We start from the raw sequence: 25,527 nt of genomic DNA on the forward strand, positions 1-25,527 counted from the left end.
AAAAACACTAACACAGAGTAAATGAGTTTTTGTGTTCAAAATTGTTGTTAGTTAATACAAAATGTTTGAATATGTTATAATGGTCCAAAAAATTGTTTAAGCTTTATTTTTGCCAAAGAAAATAATATAACAAATGTAGCCCTTTGATTCAGTCAATCCATAGATATATCGACTTCACAGAAAAGCATATCGACCTCGCACTTCGTGCTCGGTCTATATGCTTTTCTGTGAAGTCGATATATCTATGGATCGACCTCATCAAAGGGCTATATTTATATAATATAATTCGTGATATTATACAGAAAATATTAACTTTAAATCTGTGTCCAAGTACCCTTAATATATTATCGCACACGTGTTAAAAATGTTGCACCTGATAGTACATGGTATTGACTGAAGCAAAAATATAAAATCCGATTTTTTGACATTGTACATTCTTCTAAATTCTATACACACATACCGTGGCATCATTTTGCTTTATTTTCCTGGAAACACACGATATCATTTGATCCCTATAAATTTCATTCTTTTGTATGGCACGCCAAATTCACAAAAATGAGCTAAACATAGTTTCACAGTTGATAACTAGGTTTATGGACTGTAAACTATAGTTTACAAACTGTGAACTATGGCACGCCAAATTCACAAAAATGAGCAAATCATAGTTTCACAATCGATAAACTAGGTTTATCGGTTGTAAACTATAATTTACGGACTGTAAACTATAGTTAACAACGTTAATCTATATTTTACATCTGTAAACTATAGTTAATGCGATAATCTATGTTTCACAACCGTAAACTATACTTAACACCGAAAACTATCATTTGCGATTGCAAAACATAGATTATCTGATAAATACAGTTTCACGATTTGTAAACTATAGTTTACAAACCGTTAACTATAGTTAACGATCTGATAAATATAGTTTCACGATTTGTGAAACTATGATTAACAACTCTTAACTATAGTTTACGATTGTAAACTATAGTTTACAAATGTGAATCTATGTTTATCAACAAAATCTATTGTTAACGCTTTATTCAGACAGATAAACTTAGATTAGCATTCGTAAACTATAGTTAACGACCGTTAAGATAGTTTACAGTCGATAAACCTAGTTTATCAATTGTGAAACTAGGTTTATCTCATTTTTGTGAATTTGGCGTGCCATAGTGAACTAAAGTTAACAATTCGTTAACTATAGTTTTCATCTGTAAAACTATATTTAACGGTTGTTAACTATATAGTTTACGAATGCATATCTGAGTTTATCTGTCAGTAATAAAACGTTAACAATAGATTTTGATGATTAACATAAATTCACGTCTGTAAACTATAGTTTACAATCGTGAACTATAGTTAAGAGTTGTTAATCATAGTTTCACAAATCGTGAAACCATATTTAACAGATCGATAACTATAGTTAAGAGTTAAGAGTTGTAAACCATAGTTTACAAATCGTGAAACTGTATTTAGCAGATAATCTATGTTTTGCAATCGCAAGTGATTGTTTTCAGTGTAAGAATAGTTTACGGTTCTGAAACATACATTATCTCATTAACTATGGTTTACAGATTAGAATATATATTAACGTTGTTAACTATAGTTTACAACCGAGAAACCTAGTTTATCGACTGTGAAACTATGTTTAGCTCATGTTTGTGAATTTGGCGTGTCATACTTGTGTGTAATATTATTATCTCATAGATTTTACGTAATAATTAACTAAAGATTAATGAAATATTTGTCTGGCTTAATATCTGTCTCACAAGAATAAAGTATCGCAAAATTCAATGGTATACAGTATGATAAATTTTGAACATAATGTTCTTTCACATCATAATGTCATAAATTGCAATGTACATTTTTTGAACAAAATTTGAATTATTTTTACACATTTTTATTGTATAAGGAGAGAGCTACAACTCAGTAGTGTTTGTAGAAGGTCTTTTGAAGCTGACTATTCTTCTATTCTGCACTGTTTGTTGATAACTTCCGGTTTTTAGAGAGGAGGTATGCGTCCTCACGAGTTGCGATCTGCGGATACTTCCGGCACTTTCATCGGAATAGTCCGCCAAATCTTGATCTTGACGCTTGCAATATGAGCAGTACGGCAGTAGTTTCTGGTATTCTCGTTTAAACTTTGACTGAAAAAAAAACAAACATTGAAAGCTGTCCATTCCGAAAGCGGCCTAATCAATTCCCCGGTGAATTCGAACCTGACTTAAAGTCCGATTTTTATTTTTGAAAATACTCTTTGCACTGTGCAATCTGATATCTCTCTATTCTCTCCCAGAACATGTTTCACTGTATATAATAAAGTCATTAGGAAAACAATTAATATGAATTAAACGTCTTTCAATGATATTAATTGTAAAATCCAATCAAGTGAGGCATAGAAAGAGGATATTCATTGATGTTGAATTTTCGGATAATTGCCATATCATGTTTTCAAATAAAAGAGAGAAGATAACTTTTATCTGGCATAGTCTTTTGGATTATTAAAAAAACAAAATGAAAGATGAGTAACAATTGTTATGGTATTAATTTTCTTGCTTTTAAAATAATGTGGATTGATTTCAATATTTTTTTTTTTATTGATAAGATTGAATTATGTGCATGACAGTGTAGCATATGAAAAAAACATAGTGAAAGGAAAACGATACTAATGCTGAAAATGAATTTCAAAATTAATGAATTTTATTGCACCGTCATAATAAGCTTACAAATGAGTACACGTAAACTTAATTTTATATAATAGAACGGTTTATATGTGCTCAGAAAAACATACACCCTTGTTGCACCCACAGATGATAAATATGGAGATAACGAACAGTATTCAAGCCCAAAAGTCTAATAAACAGCACAGAATAGGAGCAGGGCAATCACGGACCTCCGAAACATCAGAGGTGGGATCAGGTGCCTTGGAGGAATGAGCATTCCTTTCCTACTGTTCACACCCGCCGTGATCTCTTTGTCATGATCGTGAAATAACGGAAAATCCATTGTCAATTCAGTGTGACAAACAACGCCACTTAGTTTACTGATAGAAATTGCATTAAGCGTTGCATCACTCAATGACATAACTTCTTTAATAGTTGAGATTATAAATCGCCAAATTGTGTAATTCTTGTTCTTGCACAAAGCGGCGATTTAGCATTACATGTAACAGTTGAGAATGTCATCCATGAAAGCAATAATTTATGGCAATACGCGTTGCATTTGCAACGTTTAATGATATTTCTATCATTTGCGGTTGCTATACACCCCATCCTTTTATCAAATAAACTTTGAATATATATAATTGTAAATCAACACTTTAAGGTCAGAAGACACGTTCCTCAAATGTATGTTTTGTATCTCTTGGTTATTATTATATCAAAAATTATTCATATTTGTCATTCTCTCCTGATAACTACATTGTTTTCAAAATGTTTTTAAGGGGGCCGACTATAGTTTCCATTGCGCAATATTTCGCGCATCATAGTAAAATGAAGCGTATTTACTGTTTTAATGCAACTTTTTTAGCTTAATTATTAAAAATAAACAAAATTAAGAAATAATAGGTATAAAATTGTAATTACAATCTGATATAACGGATTATTTAACCGATTTTGCAATTGATAGGTAGGTTGACGTCGCTGCAGTGTCTTTTTGACGTTATGTTCATCTGTACCTCTTAAAGACAGGGGTAATAAAAATATTATTACAGAAAAAGTAATAAACATACGCTCTTGAAATTTAAAACATAGAAATTCTAGAATATCTCGAATATTTTTATTATCTTTTCTTGTGAATCCATTGTTCACGTCATATTTTCTAGTACTCTATAAAAATAGTAGGGATGTCAAATCGGTCAATTTTTATTACTCGGTTACTCGGACGTTTTTCCGATCGAGTACCCGGGTACTCGGTAAAGTGTAAATGAATAGGAACAAGTTAATTGATAACTGTAAAACATGGTAAACTCTTGTAGAAATAAAACCGATGGGAGGTTACCTGCAAATGCGTTATAATAATTATGACCACTTTGTACGCGACGAAATTCTTTTTAAGTTCAATTTATTTATCAGATAAATACGAGAAATAAAATCATAAATTGTTCACAGTGTTTTTGTTTCAAAATAATCAGTTCTGTTCCGTAATTGTATATGTAAGTCTTTGATGCCTTTGACGTCCAAGTGATAAGTTGTCAGAGCTACATGTACGGTATAAACTTGATCAAGTAATCCTACAACAGAGAGGATTTATACGATCTTCGTACACTTTTTGATCCGAGATTTCATAAAATTACGATACAGTATGTTTTAGTTTGGAGCAACGATGGACATAACATTTTTAAAGCATTTGCTTTCAACCATTTGCATTAATTAGCATGTAATCAAACGCATATCAACAATCGCATGTGCAATATCGTCTGTCTCTTTCCCCGAGAATTTACGGCTTCTTGGAGAATTGACAAAATTATTTAATTTATTTAAATACAATGGACCTTAAACGATGTTCAATGAAAACAAATAATTAAAGCAAACTAAACATAAGGGTAGAAGACAGTCGAAGGGTAGAAGACAGTCGAAGGTGAGAAAAGCCAGGTAGGCACATCAGGTGTTTGGTCACGGTAATTACTGTATGAACACTGCCACGGGCGATAACGGTCATTTAGGAAACCCTAATTACTGTATGTACAAGTGCAAAGAACATTTTACGTTTTAAAATCGATGTTTTAATGCATTGATAAATATATAAGCTCAGAAATATTTAAAAATATACATCCGAGTAACCGAGTACCGATTTTAGTATTCGATACTCGGACGTTCGATCGAGTACCCGGTTAACCGGGTACTCGTTGACATCCCTAAAAAATAGTAAAATTTGCTAACTTTTTTGCATTTTGAGATGCCCCCTCTGGTAACAAGACGGTAGAATTTTGTGTTTCTTACATATATTGTATAATATAGTATTACTCATCAAATATTATAGTTTGAACGAAATGTCTATTGTAGTATTTGTATAATTTGCTTTAAAGTGCTAAAAATTGGCATTTTCCTATATAATTCTATAGTAAATGTACCCGAATTTTGAGACGGTCCCTTAAAAATACCTGGAAGGTAGATTTCCCCCAAACTTTGCATGTACACTGAAGTTAATGTAAGTTATATATGGTATAAAAATAAAGAGTTTCGCTATTGTAGTTTTCTCACAATAAAACTATAGTCGGCCCCCTTAAATGTAAGTAAACCAAAAATTGTGATATAGGCCATTCAGAAGATTATGCATAAGGGTTATATAAGACATATGACCCTGTGGTATCTTGTACAAATGCCTGGTAAGGTATCTTAATTTTTTGTTAGGAAACTTCTTTTAGTACCTATACTTCATTGACAAATTCTTAGGAAAAATTATATATTTTTATATATTTTTGAGGAACGTGTTGTCTGACCTTCAATGTGGCCTTAATGTCTACTAAAATTAAGTTGTTTATGTAAAACAGTCAGTTGCATTTTTCAGAATTATGTTTATTTTTCACTTTTGAGGTTTTCTTTCTTTATTCAGTTTGCGCCTTAGATAGATATAGGATATTCAATTTCTTTTAGCTAATAGGTTAAGTCCGCCTACGTATATTTTGACGCTCAAAATAAGCACCGAGTCCATGTAAACATTACAAATCGGGAGAAGAGGAAACACGGACCTCCAAACATTAGTAATCATAATGGGATCAGATGCCATGAGGGTGCAGTTTAGGTCCCAAAAGGTAAGTGGTACTGTTTGTTTTTTAAAAAAATGGTATGGAAGAAGTAAGATTCTAACCCCCCCCCCCCCCCCCCCCCCCCGAAAAAAAAAAAAAAAAAAAAAAAAAAACGAAATAGGATTTTCGTGTTTGGGGAATAGACGGATTTAACTTTTTTTCATTTTTGCTTGTCAATTTATTTCGGTTTGAATTTTTTTTCTCTTACACTTAGCCCCCCCCCCCCCCCAACTTTTAATTTGCTTCCGACGCCAATGATAGCAGCCTTTCAATTCCGAACCATTCATGCTTTTGATACGTCTGAACATGTTGAGGGGTTATCTAGTATACATTTGCACCTGCGACTCTCTATCACCTTTATTTTCAGAATTTCTAGATATGTGCCTTCATGCATTTCGAGGAGTCTTGGCATCACTTTGGGAAAGAGATTAACTCTCGGAATATTGCTGCAATACTTAATATGATGAACAGATATACAAGCTCTTTTAAACACAAATAATAGCCAAATATTTTTGTAAACCATGAAATTTTGGTATTGCCACTGGATAAAATTCATTCAGCCGTTAAATTATCAACTAGGAAAAATTGAAGATGTCCTAATTTTTTCTGTGCTGTTATGCCCTATTGATTTTTTAAACCTTTAAAATAAGATGTTGCGTTTCTTTTGCGTGTCAGTATATATCATCAATAGGGTGTTATCTGTAAACAAAAGAAAATAATGACCAAGCATTTTGTATTTATACGTCAGTTGATATTCGACCTAACGACAGGTTGCATAATTTACAAACAAGGTTATTGTACCACTAAAAAAATTCAAATAATTGGCGAGACCCCTGTTACATCAACATTGTAAGTACATAATTCTATAATCTGCGTTGATTTTCGGATTGATCGTACACAGAAACGCTCAATTGTAAATTTGCCCTTAATCTCTATCTTAAGTAAAAAATATCAAATTAAAAACCGGGTTCTGTCAATTTCAGTGAAAAATGACAAATAAACATTGATAATGTCGAAATTTATTTAACTATCACTTTGAAGACCACAACACGTATCAAGAATCAGTTTTTGAGAACATTCTGCTTAAAAAGTTCGATCAGTTATAGACACAGTTTTACTACTGTGTTTATGAAAATTCTAACAATTTGCTGGCAGTCCTGAAGTACAATGACAACATGTATATATATTGTCAATCAGACATCTCATCATCTCAACATCACTGTCCCTTATAATTTCATCTATAATTCAATGTATTCAACTTACATGAAAATTCGTAATATGTATTCAACAATATTCCGATATACAAAGACATATGAGATAACGAACAGTATTCGAGTTAAAAAGACCCTGAAACATTACAAAATAGAAGCAGAACAAACATGGACCTCCAAAACATCAGAGGTAGGATCAGGTGCCATGGATGAGTAAGCATCTCCTGCCAACCGGTCACACCCGCCGTGTGCTCCTTGTCATGATCGAGAAATAACGGAAAATCCGTGCACAACTCTGTATAAATAATGGGCTAACAATCAGAATGAACAAAGTCAATCAGCATTTGACTTAATGAAAAATTGTATTTGCTGACAAGTTCATTGTATCGACCATATTACAAATTGATGACTTTAAACGAGACTGTTGATATTCTTGCTTCATCAACTTGCTTGTCAATAACTTACCTGACGTTTTAGAAATTGTTCATACGTAGAACATCCTCTTCCCTATCGAATCAACTTAGAGACATAAACTCCGAATGCAGATGACAAAAGTATATTGCTGCTCAATAAACTATAGATTTTCCAATTTTCTCAAATATTAATTAATATTCAATGCATCAAAATAGTAAGACTTGCTTAATTAAATATCTTTGTTTTTGTGCTCTCTTTAATACTTGTTGATAGTGACAAATATAGATGAAATATATGAAGATAACGAAAAATATTCAAGATCAAAAGTCCTTTAAACAATACAAAATAGGAGCGGAGCAAACATGGACCTCAAAACATGAGGAGTGGGGTCAGGCGCCGTGGAGGAGTAAGCATCCCCTGCCGACCGGTCACACCCACCATGTGCTCCTTGTCATGATCGGGTAATAACGGAAAAATCGTCAATTCATAGTATAAATCATGGACTAACAATTAGTATGAAAAACGTCAGTCAGCACTTGACTGAAGTATTTCTTACTATTCTAAGAATATACTGAATTGACTGCATTCATTTTCATGGATTTTTTTTTCAAGGAATGTTCCACCACCGTCCTAATGAGAATACTTTTCGGAGATTATATGCTTTTCTCTCTTGATACTGGTTCATAGAAATTGCATTCTATTTGAAGCAGAATTTGTTCAAAATCCTATACGTGAAATGAAAACACTTGCTGTGGCTTTCAACTAGACATTTAGATATATCGACGACGTATTGTCAATTACCAATAGTAATTCCAATTCTTATGTCGATACGATATATCCCGATGAGCTTGAAATAAAAGATACCACAGAGTTAGACACATCTGTTTCATATTTGGATATTTTACTTGAAAAAGACGTTAATGGTAATCTAACAACCAAGCTCTATGATAAATGTGATGACTTTAACTTTGCAAACGTTAACTTCCCTTACTTATGCAGCAATATACCTTCATCACCTGCACACTGAGTTTACATATCTCAGTTGATTCGATACGCAAGAGCATGCTCTACGTATGAACAATTTCTAAAACGAGGTAAGTTACGAACAAGTTGATGAAAACAAGGATATCAGCAGTCTCGTTTAAAGTCATCATTTCTAAGTTCAATGGTCGATACAATGATTTGTCAGCAAATACAATTTATCATTGAGTCAAATGCTGACTGGCATTTTTCATACTTATTGTTAGTCCATTATTTATACACTGAATTGACGACGGTATTTCCAGTCAATTCCAATCAAGACAGAGAGCACACGGCGGGTGTGACCGGTTGGCAGGGGATGCTCACTTCTCCATGGTACCTAATCCCACCTCTGATGTTTTTGAGGTCCGTGTTTGCTCTGAACCTATTTTGTATTGTTGAATGGGCTTTTGATCTTGAATACTGTTCGTTATCTCCATATATTTCAGTCCATATATTTCATTAAGACACAGGTGCCAATTTCGTCTGTAGCAAACCTTAAAAAGATTGTTTCATCGGTAAATCATCTGAACTTATGAGATAAATCAATGTCTTAATGAAGATTGTTTTTATACTGATCCATGCATGCGCTCCACAAACATCGATTCTATTAAATGTGGTTGATAATCTTTCGAGAACAGCTGATACAGATATCACCTGTATATGGTGTTTATGTCTAACCACTCATTCCATACTCGACACACATTTAGTATAAAAACAAAGGCCCGGTACAATTTGTATGTCAGTCAAATTACAAATCAGTGATAGGATGTATTGTAAATTATAAATATAATTTTATAATCAATTGAAAGCCATTGTTGACCTCAGCTCCTTAATTTGGCTGACAAACAATTAAAGGTTATGAAAATTTCCGGTTTTTTTTTTTTTTTTTTTTTTCAAAGTTTCTTTGATTTCAAAATAATTTTGTATCATATGACCACGGTCGATAAAATGTAGAAAAAGTGTGCGTTTTGATGTCACGACTCACAAAACAGTTTTTTTTTACATTTCATACCAGTTGTGAAAATATAATCATATAAAAGATATCCCAGTCCCACTCGTGAAATAATTTCAATATCCATCTCCAAATCATTGAATATCCTCTTCGTATACCAATATGAAGTGTTACAGATAAAGATGATTGAATATTATTGATATTTATTCTCTTTTGGCAAGATATAAATTTAATTTGAAATCGACAAAAATGTTTTAGTAGCAATTTACTAGTATACGAGGGTTGTTCGAAAAGTTCGTGGACGATGTCCATCTTCGTTATATTACTCACTAGAAATTTAAAACAAGCACATTATAATATGTAAAAATATTTGTTTTGTTGATGTGTGAAGTTTCATTCCATTCGATTGAACACAAATAAATTTACTTCATTTTGAACTCTACATGTTTTGTACCCGCGGAGCACACAAAACGGCAATGTAACGTCAACACATAGCGTCGAGAATTTATAATAGATACTATACATATATACATTTCACACAGAATATTCCAATGCCCATTCATTAAATTCTTTTTCTAATACTTGACATTTATTTTTTAAGAATATAACTCATTGTATAATTTCATTATGTTCCCCAAACGAAGTTGGGGAACATATTGTTTTTACTCTGTTTCTTATTATTATTATTATTATTATTTTTCTTCTTCTTCCTGGGTACTTTTTTGTCCGGGAATGATCTCGTAAACTATACATCCGACTAAGGTGAAATGTTTTTAGGGTCAGTAGACATGTTATGTAGATTTGCGGAACGAAGGTCATTTTGCGCGCACGTGCTTGCAAGAGCGTGCACGTGCAACATGTGTAATGACCGATTTAATGTATATTGCCGTAACTTTTCTATTTTTTGATGAAATGTTTTGAAACTTATAATATAAGGATATATTAGTAGCATAGACAATATGACATGGTCAAAATAGCAAGATCTCACGCGCATGCACGTGCGCTTTGCTCTGATTGGCTGAAACTAAAGTCTCAATATCTTTCTTGTTTTTTGACGAAATTCTTTGAAATTTTGAAAATAGCCATGCATTAGGATATCCTACAAAATGCTATATAGCAATTATCATGAAAACACGTGCATGCGCGTGCACTGCAATCTGATTGGCTTAAACTTTAAATAGCTATAACTCCCTTGATTTTCAACCAAACAGGATGGGATTTGGAACATAGATAGATATACTGGACTACTACAAGAGGGTATGGTCACCATGCACATGCATACACGTGCATGTATGTGCGCTGCAATCTGATTGGCTGAAACTTTAAACAGCTATAACTCCCTTGGTTTTCAACCAAACGGGGTGGGATTTAGAACATAGATAGATGTAAGGGACATCTACAAGAAGGTATGGCCACCATGCTCATGTATGCATGTGCGTGCACGTGAAATGAGCAAAATAAAAAAAACACTTGAATGAGCGTATCTTTTTTAATACTTTTGGATTAAATACTTTAATATTAAGTATATTAAAATATATAGATTGTGTAGACAAGATGATATGGTCATTACGCACATGCATTCACATGCGCACGCGTGCAATGCTAAAATTTGAATGAACTTTGTACACTTCTGGGTAAACGTTTTTAAGTCTCAAATGCATCGAGTTTGTCTTATTTAATGAAGCTTCCAGGGAATATGGCACCAAAAGGGAGTTGGGGAGCGTTTGGGGAACATCTGTAACGGTCCCCGTTACAATTAGCACTAGTTTGTTAAGGTTTTAATTTCTTTTAGTACTTAACTCTGCTTTCACAGGATAAGCAACTCTGAAGCGCCTTTGTCTTTCATTTACGTTTCAAATTTTTAAGTTTTGTTCAGACGTTTACAGTGAAACTGTTTCTTCACAGGTCATCCTCATCCGATACAGAGTCTCTGTCACTCAAATATTGCCTGTACTATTTGTGCACACATGAACAACTCGCTTGTGACATATTTTCTTGATTCCTTCAACATTTTTAGACTTCATTCAGGATTATTCCTGAGAAAAACACAAAATTGCTTCGGTATCTGCTGCTCCGTGACGTACTAAAACGTCATCGTTTTTGTCGTTTTCAATAAGGACTACCTATCTTCTCAAGTTGATTTCTTTTCAACAAAGCAAAATATAAAACCATAATTTGGTACACGTATCGAAGTAACAATTCTTAGTTAGAATTCCTAGGTAGTTTTTCGTTTTTCCTCCATTTTGCAGAGAATATGGCTATAGACATTCTTTATTGTATTGTCTGTATTTGACTAAATTTTGACCTGCTCCGCGATCCGATTTTTGTATTTTTAAAATCTAAATAAGTTTTTAATCAGTTGTAATATTTCGTCAAAATTAATACATATCATTTGGATTTATTGTTAAAATATTTCTACCAAATTTGGATAACATATGACGTCAAATAAAAAAGATATGACAGTTGTCCACGAACTTTTCGAACAACCCTCGTAATTAGCTAATTTTTCTGTTTTAAGATCTCATGATTTTCCCACGGAATCTTCTGTAATGAGATACTTCTCAAGCTGTAAGTATTATGTACCTCGTTATTATAAGATCGATATAAAGAGTTTAGACGTCTGGGTGTGAAGATTGTAAATCTTTTGGCGTTGATGATGATGAAGAGTTCTTTCATTATGAATATAGAAGACGGTGAAAATAAGAAAATATTCTACAGTGTTTATAATCATAATGCTATGTGAAGCAAATGATCTATGTATGCCCTTGAAATAAAAGAAAACATTTTCTTTTTAAAAAAAATTAGCTGATTTGTTCAGTCATTAATTTTTTCCTATACATATTTTTTTAAATATACAATGTATGAAATATGAGCTACATGTATGTAATTAATTTGACAATAATTTTTGTTTTTAGTCTGTCTTTTTATTAATATGGGAGCTGTTTCTGAGATGAATGGTTGAATCATTATTTATTCACTAAATACTTACATTGAGTAGACCGTAGACAAATGGATTATAACATGAGTTGCTCATGGCTAGCCAGTTACTGCAGAACCATATTATATGAATATTTTCGTACCTGAAATTCAGATTATCGGTTTAATATTTAAAGTATTGAAGTAAAATTTAAAAAAAATAAGAAATTTTTTTATAGGTTTTTGATGTCGTACTTGTTTATATCTGGCTCTATTTGAGATGAAACTTGGTAGATATGCAAAGGCAGCCAGGATAAAACAAACAGGCACACAACAATAATGAGCATCTTTACAACCTGAAAGGAGAAAGAACAAAGGATAAATCTACTATGAAGCACTATTAAATGGAATCTCGAAGCCATACTTTTGATAATAAGTATGTAGTTTGCTTTGTATTTTTCATGTTGGAAGGTCATTTTTTCAAAATGTCAATAGTTTTCCTTTTTCCTAAATGTAGCTTTTGCAGGCAACATATCATTATACATTAATAGTTTATTTTAAAATATATTTTGTTCATTATACATGATTAGGATAGCACTGTAAGCATTAATGTCTATAATTGTTCTCTCCAAAGGTTAAGGGGGGTATAACAATAACTGGGACATTTTAGCAGCAGATAAATTACTATTAATGTCTTCTAGTAAAATATCGAAGCATAAAACAGATGTTCATATGATATTCCTAGCGTTATCCCAACTGACTCTGCTTTCTGCTTATTGGCTACTACTCACGGTTACGGGCAATACGTGTATGTATTTACACTTTTAAGTAAAAGGGAATGTAAATTATATAAATAGGATAACATGTAAGTTAGAAATAAAACAATGAATCAGATTCCATTCAATGTGTAAAAAATTAAGAATTTTTTCCATGTAGTTTATTACGATTGCACCCTGCTGCATTACGATATCGACAACAGTATAACATTGTTTTTGTATGTTAAAATCTGAAAAAAATTCACTTTCTGATATCTCATATCTTTGCATACTTCATAAATAAGGATATTAAAATGCTGCTTTTAAAGGATAACCAAAGCACAGTTTCTGATTTTTCAGGCCGTTTTGAAAAAAGAGGAAGTTTGTGATTTGATCCCCCATAGTTCAATATTTAAGAAGTATATCTACTGATGATATTTTAACAATGACGCATCAGTTTTGACACTCTGCATTATGCTGTATTTAATTTTGTTGAACATTAGTGCATCTTGCACTTAAGGAGGCTAGGGGGTCAGCAAATCATATTTTCATTAACCACCAGATATAACTTAAATTTTGGGATATGATATATTAAGCTGTCAATTATCATTTGGCAAAGAAAAATTTCATAAATTTTAGTTTTAAAAGATCATTTTGTTATATCTTTATATGGAGCTCTTCTTTTAAATGAGATCAAAATAGTCTAAAAATGGCCACAACCACCCAGCCCCTTTAAAAATCACATTGAGGCGAAAATATGCCCAAGTTTCTTCTCGGTTGGGGGATAATGGACATGTATATACAAGCATATGTAAATTTTGAATTACCATGTTGTTAAATGAATAAAACATCATCAAAAATCAATTACGGAAATAATTCTTATCCAATACTTTTACTGATAAGTTTTTCAAACAGTTTATTTTTTGTTATTGGAAAGTAAATTAAGCATTTGTTATTTTATCAATAAGATGGGATACATAATGACGTAGCAGTTTGTAGATTACTTTGTCATTCAAATTGGCGGGAAATAACGTTGGTCTTCTTGGATGGGTTTGAAGTTTATGTCGATATTTCCATTAAAAATCTTAAATGATTGATAACTACCTTTTTACATAGTATATATAGTACCAAATAAATTGAAAATCTTAGTTACATAATTTCTTTTCCTTTCGTTCATTTTTAATGTGCCCATCAAAAAATATAGTCTGAAGAGAAAATAGCGTGTAATGAGGGCTTTTAAAGTAAAATCATTCTAAGTTTGAAGTTGCAAATTGTAAAATGTGTCAGTTTACATACTTCACAAAAACAAGATTCACGCAAAGCAGTCATTATTTCAAGGCATCGGGGTCACAACTCAAGACAGAGTGATCAGAGCCTTCTCTTCGTGGTATAGTTTATCATACTTGGACGTTCTTTCTCATTATCATTCTATTATATTAGTCTTAAAATTCAAAATGTGGAAAACATACTAATATGAAAAAGTGCTTTAATTGTTTATGTCAGAAAAGAGGGTACTTAACAGATAAAAAAAATTGATGCATCGATTGATATATATATTTTGACTGATTTTGATTTGAAACGACATAAATAATAAATCCCTCAGATATAAATATACATACAAATCGGTGCTTAGATATATTAGACTTTATTTATGTCGCATTTAATCTAATTCTATACAAATTTTCACGTTTTAAACGCAAGAGTAAATCATATAAGATTCTCCCACTAAACAAGATAAACATGAATGAAGTTACCAATTTATATCCAAATTCCTCTAAAACATATTTTATATAATGGACCTTAAATACAAAGACAGTGTTGTGAATTAAGGTAGGATTCTTCTCTGGTTTCTGACTAGATGAAACATTCATAGTACATTTGCTTATATGTCTTATATATTTAGGTGTAAGGGATTAAGGGTGTAAAAGACCATATTTTTCTCTCCTCATATCAATTGCACAACTTTAAATAGAAATGGTAAACTGCGTTTAAAAGCTAGCAGGGACTATATTTTTGGCGGAATGGTGGCGTATGAAAATATCTTCTTTCTTGCCTCTCAAAATTATTATAGAACAATGCATGAATTTAGTTATGATTTTTATACAATCAAAGACTCCAAAAATTTTCAAATGTAAGTTAAATTGATAATAAGGGACTATACTTTCAAAATATATCAAATAAATATGATTTTTCAAACAAACTAGAATTATTTTAGGTTTTAAACGCTTCCAATCAAAGTACAGATTTGAACCAAAAATCCATAAAAAGTATTTTTTCTCTCTTAGTAAACGATCAAAACTCTTTGTTTTTGTATCATTTTGTATATTTATAAGACTACTTTATTATATGTGAAAATAAGAAAAAGTTAAATATAGGAAGCATATGAAAATAACTAATATATATCCTTAAAAAAAAAATAAGAAAAACAGAGAAAATTCGGAATAGCCAATATCCAGTTTAGTTAAATTATTCATAAAAATTTGGTAATATCATGCTATAGACCCGATATAGAAATATCTTTTTGAGCAAAAAGAACAATCTTTAAACTTTTGAAATAGAAGTAGGCATCACATGATTTGCAGCAGTATTTTTTTTTATTCTTAATGTCAAGGAAAAAGATAATGACCTTGACCTGACCTTGCCTCTTATATAAAACGGTCAAATTTATTTTCACTGATACTATGACTTACTAATTTTGTCTTCTTGATTCTGTGAAAATTTCATTGATTTTTAAATACAAGAAAGATGAAAAGAATCCTACCTTAATACTACAAGTGCTTTTACAACTTATACTCACTGCTCCCTTTCTAAAGAGGAAGTTCCATTCTTCAAAATCATATGTCAGTTTTGAATATTTTGAATATTCCAAACAACAAAAATGAATTTGAACTGGCATATCTAGGCTTTTATTGGACCACGGAACTTCATAAAAATTCTTAAAAACAAAGATACATAATAGGTTCCAGTAAATGTTCAACCAAGTCTTTCTTTACTCCTCACTAAGATATTGACAGTAGTGAAGGAGAAACTTCGAGAATATTATGTAACAATATAATAGAGATGTGGATACTAAACAATTCAAAGGAATATTTGAAATCCCAAAATTTTACCAAAATCAACAACATAAAAACTTTCGACTTTTCAACTTTATATACCACTGTTCCCCACGATACATTAAAGTCAAGTCTTTTTGACATTATTGTCAGCTACATGTTCAATGAAAATGGAATGTGTTAATTTATAATTACCTTGTCATTGTTCATTTGCATTTGTTTACTGGACAAGTACTTTTGAGCTCGAATACTTTTCGTTATCTCCATATAAATGCATTTCATTCCATTTAAAAAATTACAAAATAATCAAAACGAAGTGTTCCTAAGCTGGTTGAATAACGTTCGACGTCTTTAGATCTCACTTTTGGGGATTCTTTGCACATTCATGTGTAAGAGTATTTGTACATTTACTTTCTTTTTTTTTAAACGTAATTTTGTACATTTAAAATTTATCTTTTAAATTTTCGGTTTTTGCGTTTGTTTTCCTTACACTGAATTTTTTATAAAATGATTATCTTGAAACAAGTATCTTTCACATGTAGTTTGATTTTTTTTTTAATTACGCAGTTTTAGGGTTATCTTGATGTCACCTAACATGGAATTGAAAACAATAATGAGAAATAAGAAATATTTTGTTCCCATTATTTGCTCCAATGATGAGAAAATACTTTTCTGTCCACAAATTGCCATTAATTAAATGTGATTTTATATTTTCTACACACATTCTTATACACAGTATATCAAATCAAGTGATTTCAACTATTTCTGGCGTTGCAAAGTTTAGTAATAATACTTTACGTTGTATCCATCTAGGTCGTTTATTAAACCGTTTTGACTGCGAACTACTCTAATTACACGATGTCTCTTTTGATTCATTACTATATAACTTATGTAAATCAACAGTTAGGTCTACATCATATTCGCACCAAGCTTTACTCTGTCTCTTTAAAACTTTTAAATAGTCTTCTTGAGAAGGCCAATGAAACTCCAGTTTTTGATTCCTCAACACCAGAATATAGGTTCGGATCTGTGATTATGGATATTGCAAATCATATGCTTTTTAAGTCCTCACGTTTTACTGAAGAAAGTGCAGCTAAAACAATCCGTCTTTTCCTTTTTCCTCCGATAAATTAAAGTCCAGGCTTTTTAATATCATTGACAGCTGCTTTTTAAAAAAATGGAACTCGTATATTTACTTACCTGGCCATTGGTCATTTGCTAAATTATTTTGTTAAAACACATTCTGATTGCACACACAAGTACTCTGAAATTGTCATCAAAAAGATGCTTGAGTTTCTGATTGAAAATATCTATGTGGTTTTTGGAGACCAGGTCTTCCAACAATCTATTGGAATTCCCATGTGTACTGATTGCGCTCTGTTTTAGCAGACCTATTTATGTATTCATATAAAGCAGAATTTGTACAAAATCTTATGAATGAAAAGATGAAAACACTTGCTGAGGCCTTCAACTCGACATTTAGATATATGGACGACGTATTGTCAATTAACAAAGGTAATTTCCATTCCTATGTCGATACGATATATCTTTGTTAGCTTAAGATAAAAGATACCACAGAGTCTGACACATCTGTTTCATTCTTGGATATTTTACTTGAAAAAGACGTTAATTGTAATCTGACAACCAAGCTATATGATAAATGTGATGACTTTAACTTCTCTGTCGTCAACTTCCCTTACTTATGCAGTAATATACCTTCATCACCTGCATACGGAGTTTATATATCAGTTGATTCCATACGCAATTTAGCATGCTCTACGTATGAACAATTTCTAAAACAAGGTAAATTATAGACAAACATGTTGATGAAACAATGATATCAGCAGTCTCGTTTAAAGTCATCATTTCGTAAGTTCTATTGTCGATACAATGACGTTGTCAGGAAATACAATTTATCATTGAGTCAAATGCTGACTGACATTTTTTATACTGATTGTTCCTATATTGACAAGGAGCACGCGGCGGGTGTGACCGGTCGGCAGGGGATGCTCACTCCTTTATGGCACCTAATCCCATCTATGATGTTTTGGAGGTCTGTGTTTGCTCTGCTCCTATTTTGAATTGTTTTATGGACTTTGATATTGGATACTGTTCGTTATCTCTATATTCATAATCTTTTATCCACATTTTAAGTTAGTACACACATTACAATTTCACTTCTCTATCACAAAATGAAGTTTATTGATCTAAATTTCACTAGTATGAAATCTCAAATACCCGGTAATCAGAATCTCAATAATTTTGTATTAGTGTAGAGGGAAAAAAAAAATTTTTCAGTGTTTTTTCTGTTAAAATAAAAACTAATTACTGTCAATATTATTCTGAAGTTTAAAATGTCGAAATCAATTAAAAGTAAAGAAGAAATGGAGAAATTCTTCACACAGCCTGTACAGTTTACGAACTGATGATATGAGTAATTATAAAGATCTTTTATGAATATTCAAATCAGATGAATAACAAAAAGGCAACGAATACAGAATATATTCAATTCAAGAATCTTATTTTGTCTGTAAAATTTCAGTGTCAAATTTGTGGATGACGCATGCTAATCAACAGATTCATTTCTGGGCTTGTTTTCAGGACTTGTTCTGAAGTGCATGTTCGAAAGGAAATTAGGTATTTGAAACATAATGAAGCCAGGGGATTATTTCGCCATTATACTCACACCAGAAAGTGTGGCGGTATTAACAACGTATAATCTGGTTCTTCGTTTCTTCTCGACTTAACACAAATCAGCTGGGACAGGGAGACTGGTTCGTCAAGTATAGGAATGAGCAGAATGTTGTAGTTATTTTTTAGAATTCATAAATGTGGGTGTTTTTTTGGTTCAAAATCAGTCAAAATGAAATGTGTGGAGATAACGAACAGTATTCGAGCTCAAAGGTCCATTAAACATTCGAAATTTGATAAGTAACAAAGCGATTTTTAAAATTAGTTAGAATTTGTTTTTGAAAGCAGTTTCCCATTTACCAGATGTCGTGGTTGTATAGGTGTGTAGAACTATTTCAAACTTTTCTTCTATACACACAAACACATGATAAAAGTCAATAACAAAGAAAAGTGTCTTTCTTTCAGCAGAAACCTGTTATTATCTATATTTAAAAACGATGTTTTATAAAATTGAATTCATCATATTTAGCATATATAACATGATATTATATCACATTTGTTGAACACTTAGAATTTAAGCTGTATGATTACATATGTTTGAAACATATTTCACTAATTTTACTTGTTTTATGCTGGATTAATCACGTTAATCATATATTCTGTGCACTCTCTTGTATTATTTTTATAAAAACTTTTAAAAAATAAAAACTTCAGAGTGTCCATCTCCCTAGGCTTATTATTTATATAATCTTCTTTTATTTAACTGCTTAGTTGTTGTAAAAAAATTATTAAAGTTTTTCTTTCATAATTGACAATCATCGGATAAGCTATTTTTATTTTTACATTAAACTCTTCAACCTTTAGCCACGTTTTGTACTTACCCCCTCCCAATGTACATGTAGGTCTAAGTTGACTGATATATATTTAAAATAAAACAGTAAAAATATGATGGTTTTCTAAAGGCCATTTAATTGGAAAAATGAAAAAAAAAAGATAAAGATAAGTGCATATAATCCTTCTTCAAAATTGTAAATTCAACCCCCCCTTTCGGCCTCCCTGGATCTTGCGTTCAGAACAAGGGTTAGAAAAAAAATTCATTGCATTGACGACATATGGAGATAACAAACAGTTTGAAGCTTAGACGTCCATATAAATAAAAACAAGTTAGGAGCAGAGCAAATACGGGCCTCCCAAACATGTGATAAGGTTCCATGGAGGAGTGAGCATTCCCTGCCGACCAGTCAAAACCGCCATTTATAATCATTAGGAAAAGGGGAATTTAAATTCCGTGATTCAGTGTAAAAAATGATGAAAAGCAGACAGTTGGCATTCTATTTAAATTAATGATAAATTGTATTTGCTGAAAATGTAATTGAACATGTGGTCTGATGAATTTTAACGAAAATTTTGATTTTTTTTGTTTCATTAAGTTGTTTGTCAATAGCTTTCCTCGTTTAAGATTTTTTTTTGTAAATTCAGCACCATGCAACCCAAAATTAACCATATACATTAAATATATTGTAAATTTAATGTGGTGCTCATTTCATTGTTCAGCTCCCAGAGCAGCGTTAACATTATCATTTACTGTGAAATTATTTTTTCATGGCGATATAATTTTGTTTTTTTCTTATTTGTGTGTGTGGTAAACAGAGCGCTATGAACCAAAAATGATTTTTAAAAAAATAAATAACAAGTTCATCCATGATATCAACTTCAATATTTGTTTCCTCAGACCCTCTATTTTAGACCTTATGAAAAAGTAATCTTAAATTATTGAAAGTAGATCGATTCTTTGAATTTCTTTCATTACTTGTAGCAGACGCATTGTTTTCTTCAGTGTTGATACCTATAAACAGCCAGCTTCCCATCTACAGGAAAAATGAAATCTGTATCCCGCGAGATCGGGTCTCGTCAAGTATTGAAATTAAATCATTGTTGTGATTAATCAAATTTTGGCAGTAAGACGAGGTCACGTGACTCCTCTTTCAGATTACTGTCAGTCAACAAGTGTGTAAGCTGTGTACTTATTATCACAATTGACTCTACTCTAAATGAAAGAGAGTAGAATTTGCACCGATCAAGAGACAAACGAGCAAAATCGAATAAAAGAAGGAAATTGATTTTCTACACAAATAAAAGAATGTTAACAGTGACTAGCATCGTTTTTGAAAGGGGGCAGCAAGAAATTTTTTTTAACTTACCTGAAAAAAGTTGGCAAGCAAAAAAAAAAACCCATGTTAATTGACAATACGTCATCGATATACAGTGTATCTAAATGACGAGTTGAAGGCCACAACAAGTGTTTTCATCTTTTCACGCAGAAGATTTTGCACAAATTCTGCTTCATATGAATACAAAAATAGGTCTGCTTATAACGGGGCGCAGTTTTAACCATGGGAATTCCAATAGATTGTTGGAAGACCTGGTCTCAAAAACAACATAGATATTGTCAGTTAGAAACTCAAGCATCTTTTTGATGTCGACTTCAGAGTACTTGTGTGTACAATCAGAATGTTTTTAACAAAATAATTTTTCAAATGACCGATGACAAGGTGAGTAAATTTACGAGTTCCAGTTTTTGAAAAAGCAGCAGTCAACGATATTGAAAAGCCTGGACTTTAACTTATCGTTGGGAATGGTTGTGTATAACGTTGAAAAGTTGTAAATTTTTAAGCTGTTGATGGTAAAATCTTGTGATTTCAAATTGTGCTAAAGTTCCGTGGAAATTTTAAGTATCCACATCTGATTTACAGCACTTCTTGAATATAATGTTGTACAGTATTTTTTAAGTTTCTCCTTCATTAATGTTAATATCTAAGTGAGGAGTAAAGAAAGAGGCTTGATTGAACATTTACTGCCCTAATAAAAAAATACTATAGTAAACTAGAGTAAACTATAGTTAACTATAGTAAATGAAAGTTCCAAAGTTTTCACCATAGTAAATGAAAGTTCCAAAGTTTTCACTATAGTAAATCAAAGTTCCAAAGTTTTTTTAGAGAGTAAATCAAAGTTCGAACACAAGTTTTTACAATAGTAAATCAAAGTTCGTGTCGGAAAGTTTTCACCATAGTAAATCAAATTTCCAAAGTTTTTACTACAGAGAGAATTAAAGAAGCAGTTTTCTTTTTTAAACCATATAGTAAATCAAATCTCCAAAGTTTTCACCATCACAAAAGTAAATCAAAGTTAAAAAAGTTTTTACTATGAGTAAATCAGTAAAAAGTTCCAAAGTTTTTGAGATAGTCAGAAAATCAAAGTTCCAAAGTTTTCACCATTTATTGTAATTAATAAACTTATAGATTATATGTTTTCACCATTAGTAAAGAAAAATGTCTGTTTTGAAAGTTTAAATGCAAATTTCGCAAAGTTATAACTACAAATATATCTGATTTACTACTTAGTAATATATTGTTGCACAGTACTTTTGAAGTTTCTCTTTCACTACTGTTAATATTTTAGTGAAGAGTAAAGAAAGAGGCTTGATTGAACATTTACTGCAGTCCGCTATTTATCTTTGTAAGGATTCTTATGAAGTTCAGGAATCCAATATATATACTGTAGTTCAAATACATTTTGGTTCTTTGGGATATTAAAATATTCAAAACTGACATATGCTTTTAAAGAATTTCTTCCTTTGAAGGGGAATACTAATATACCTTGTCCATCACAAAAATGTATAACGTGCTTCTTCCTGTATTAAAAAAATCTTTAGAATTCTTTTATATATAACAGGTTACTCCTCGATTAGCGATATCAGCACCTACGGGGATTTAGATTTGTCATCTTTGATATCATTTTATACCAACCCAAACTTGAATTCTTTAATGTATCAATTGATGTAACTGCTTTATATGTTCTAAGAAGATAAGGAAAACTTCTACCTTTTTACGATTCCTTGTTCTGATTATTTCCTGTCTGTCCAAAGCTTGTCCCGGAGTTTTCGTACCCCATACTCTATACACAATACGGAAGTATGTGATGTTAATAACCACGAGAGGCAGCGCGTACTGGACGATAAAAAGAAAATATATGTGAAGGCTCCTAAACAATTCGGAGGGGTAGGCGTGTGAACAAAATGGTTTCATTTGGTGAAAGAATGGCTCATCAGGAATGAGAATAACTTTGAAGAAAATCAAGTTAGGCAAACTTGAGAATATACCGAACAACCAAATGTTTACAAGAATCCATACAGCTACTTTCATTTGTATGCCTGCTTTAAGAGGATGCATGACAGCTATGTATCTGTCTATGGAAATAATTGTCAATGTGAAAACAGACACGCACACGGACAGGTTTTTAATAAATGGCGCCAAAGGACACAAGAAATAAGGAACGACCCAGCGCTGAAGTAAAGCAGCTTGGAACTGAAACGGTATAGAAAATACTCCAATGATGACATCAGCAAATGCAAGATTGGCAATAAAAATGTTGGTTATGGACTGCATTTTCTTGTTTCTAAGAATCACAAATATAACCATAGCATTTCCTAGTACTGCTACTAAAGAGATTGATCCATAAAGAAAAGCCAGAAGGACCAGAAGTCCAGTGGATACTTGATGTGGTCTTCCTTGTTCAATGATATCCACATTCGTCAAATTCGATATGTTACTCAAAATAATGTCATATATTGTAAAATTCAAATTGAAATTATATCCATCCATCATAATAGGTTAGAGCATCAATTATCAAAGACAGGCATCTAACGTTAACTTTGCCTTAACTTCAAACATGGTGATGACTGAAATAATGCACTGTTAGCTCCATCATACAAGAGATGCCTTTTCTGATTGATTCCTATCATACTATGCCCGTACTATATATCACGACCACCCATTTAATGAACGCAAGAGGAAACCCACAGGGAACATTGGAAATCAATGCTGCTTATGAATCAATCAGTAAATTTCATGAAAAGACGAACAAATGTTACTGTCAAATACAAAACTCGCACTGTAGACCAAAGGGCTAAAGGGGCTATTGCATTCGGTTTTTATTTAATGTGTTGTTTGTTTTTTTTTTTTCCATTCAAACGTTCAATGTATGATTGTATTACACATTATATGTTATCGAACTAACATTCTCACTTTTTATAATTTCTGTAATATATCTATATATATTTATTGATAAAACACAAAAATGATTTATTCATAGATCTATATAGTACATTTCTAATAAGAATAAAAAAAACACAACATCCTCAAGATAAAACAAATCATTTAAGCTCCAGAAAATATCTAATATGAACATAACAAACATGACGAGCTAGCTCTAATTGATCCACTCAGTACAATGGCGACAACACATCTGGATAAAAATCAACATTTTTGTTTCCGTTGTTGTTTATATAATTGCTTTCGGTGTTGAAAAAGAAAATATTTATTCATTTCTCTTTTTGTCAATTTGATATCTTTTAGAGTTCCTTCAAATGCCGCGTAGTTGCACAATATATCAATTAGAATATATATGTTTAGAGTAAAAGAGCCATTTATAAATTGTATCAGTCTGTTTATTGATGCTAAGAGAATATGATGAGCGTTACTATAAAATATCACTAATAGGGGGCATTAAACACACATGCAACATTTTCCATCTCCAATGCAGAACGGGTACATTGCTATGTTAATGTTTCTTCTTAAATGTTTTTGTATTATTGTAAAGATTTAAAAAAAAAATCACAACGAATATGTTTCAAGGAACATGCAATTGATGAAATATCATACTGTAAATGTATTATATTTAGCGTGTACGATATTCGGCGGAAATTGATTTTTGAACGAGTTAGCGTAGATTTGATTTAGCGCGTTTATCAATGTTCTTATCTATGAATATATGTGCATGACATTTAGCGTTGTACTTGATTTTGCGGAAGTTCTTTCCACCAAAAGCGCTAAAAAGAAAGCACAGCCAACTGTAATACGTTTACAGTAATTTTCTGTGACTTTCTAAATTAAAACTGCAATGTTAGCTAACATTTTTTTCATTTCCACCTGGGATTTAAAACAGTTTCTGTGATCGTTACACGTGCAGCTAGGTATTCTGAAAAAAAATTCTGCTTTTTTACATCAAATTGATCATTTATCAGCTTGAGAAAAGAGTCCATGTCTTCTGTGACTTGCCTTTGATCAGGATCAAACGGTATTACGAATTATGGAACTATAAATCAATATATTAAAAAATTAATATATATCCAGTATTATCAGCAATGAAATAATTGTACACATCCTCAATTAAATATTAGTAAAGATGAATTTACGAAATGTGAATTCATATTTTTAAGTAGGTGTAAGTTTAAACTATTTTGAAATGCTTAAACATATAGGTTCAAATAAATTACACCTTACAGGTAATAGAATTACTAGCATTAAAATGAATAACTAGTATATAGAACTTTAATAAAACGAAATAATTCAGAGAATTTGTATCTTTTACTTTAGGAAAAAAAAGAGGGTCGAAGAAGTTTAGAAAAATAAGCGATATAGATCGTAAAAATAATATCAACATTTACCTTGACCTTAGAATGAAAAGGGACCTTTTTTTAAGGTAGAAAAATCCATGATCCGAGTTACATTGCAAACATATAAGGAATTTGTATTCATCTAAAAAATGCACCATTCCCCGCGAATTTTTCAATTAAAAAAATGGGACTCGTAAATTTCTTTACCTTGTTATTGGTCATTTGCAAAATTATGTTGTTCAAACATTCTGATTGTACATACAAGTACTTTGAAGTTGAAATTAAAAAGATGCTTGAGTGTCTGATTGACAATATCTGTGTGGTTTTTGAAGACCAGATCTTCCAACAATTTATTGGAATACCTATGGG

The 25,527-nt window shown here is 31.6% G+C and overlaps 1 protein-coding gene across 1 annotated transcript; it reads right to left on the minus strand.

Moving 5' to 3' along the window:
- Window positions 1–1,701: 1,701 nt before the first annotated feature.
- On the minus strand, window positions 1,702–23,720 carry LOC134269722 (tachykinin-like peptides receptor 99D). Its single transcript, XM_062751927.1, has 4 exons — window positions 22,586–23,720; window positions 12,521–12,621; window positions 12,339–12,429; window positions 1,702–2,150 (listed from the first exon to the last, which is right to left on the minus strand). The coding sequence occupies exons 1-4, from the start codon at window positions 23,366–23,368 to the stop codon at window positions 1,923–1,925; spliced, it is 1,203 nt and encodes a 400-aa protein (XP_062607911.1). The 5' UTR covers window positions 23,369–23,720; the 3' UTR covers window positions 1,702–1,922.
- Between the last annotated feature and the right edge of the window lie 1,807 nt (window positions 23,721–25,527).

This window comes from Saccostrea cucullata, unplaced genomic scaffold, assembly GCF_032062105.1.
Source record: "Saccostrea cucullata isolate Sc308-1 unplaced genomic scaffold, CSIRO_AGI_Scuc_v1 ctg382, whole genome shotgun sequence".
Classification (NCBI taxonomy): Eukaryota; Metazoa; Mollusca; class Bivalvia; order Ostreida; family Ostreidae; genus Saccostrea; species Saccostrea cuccullata.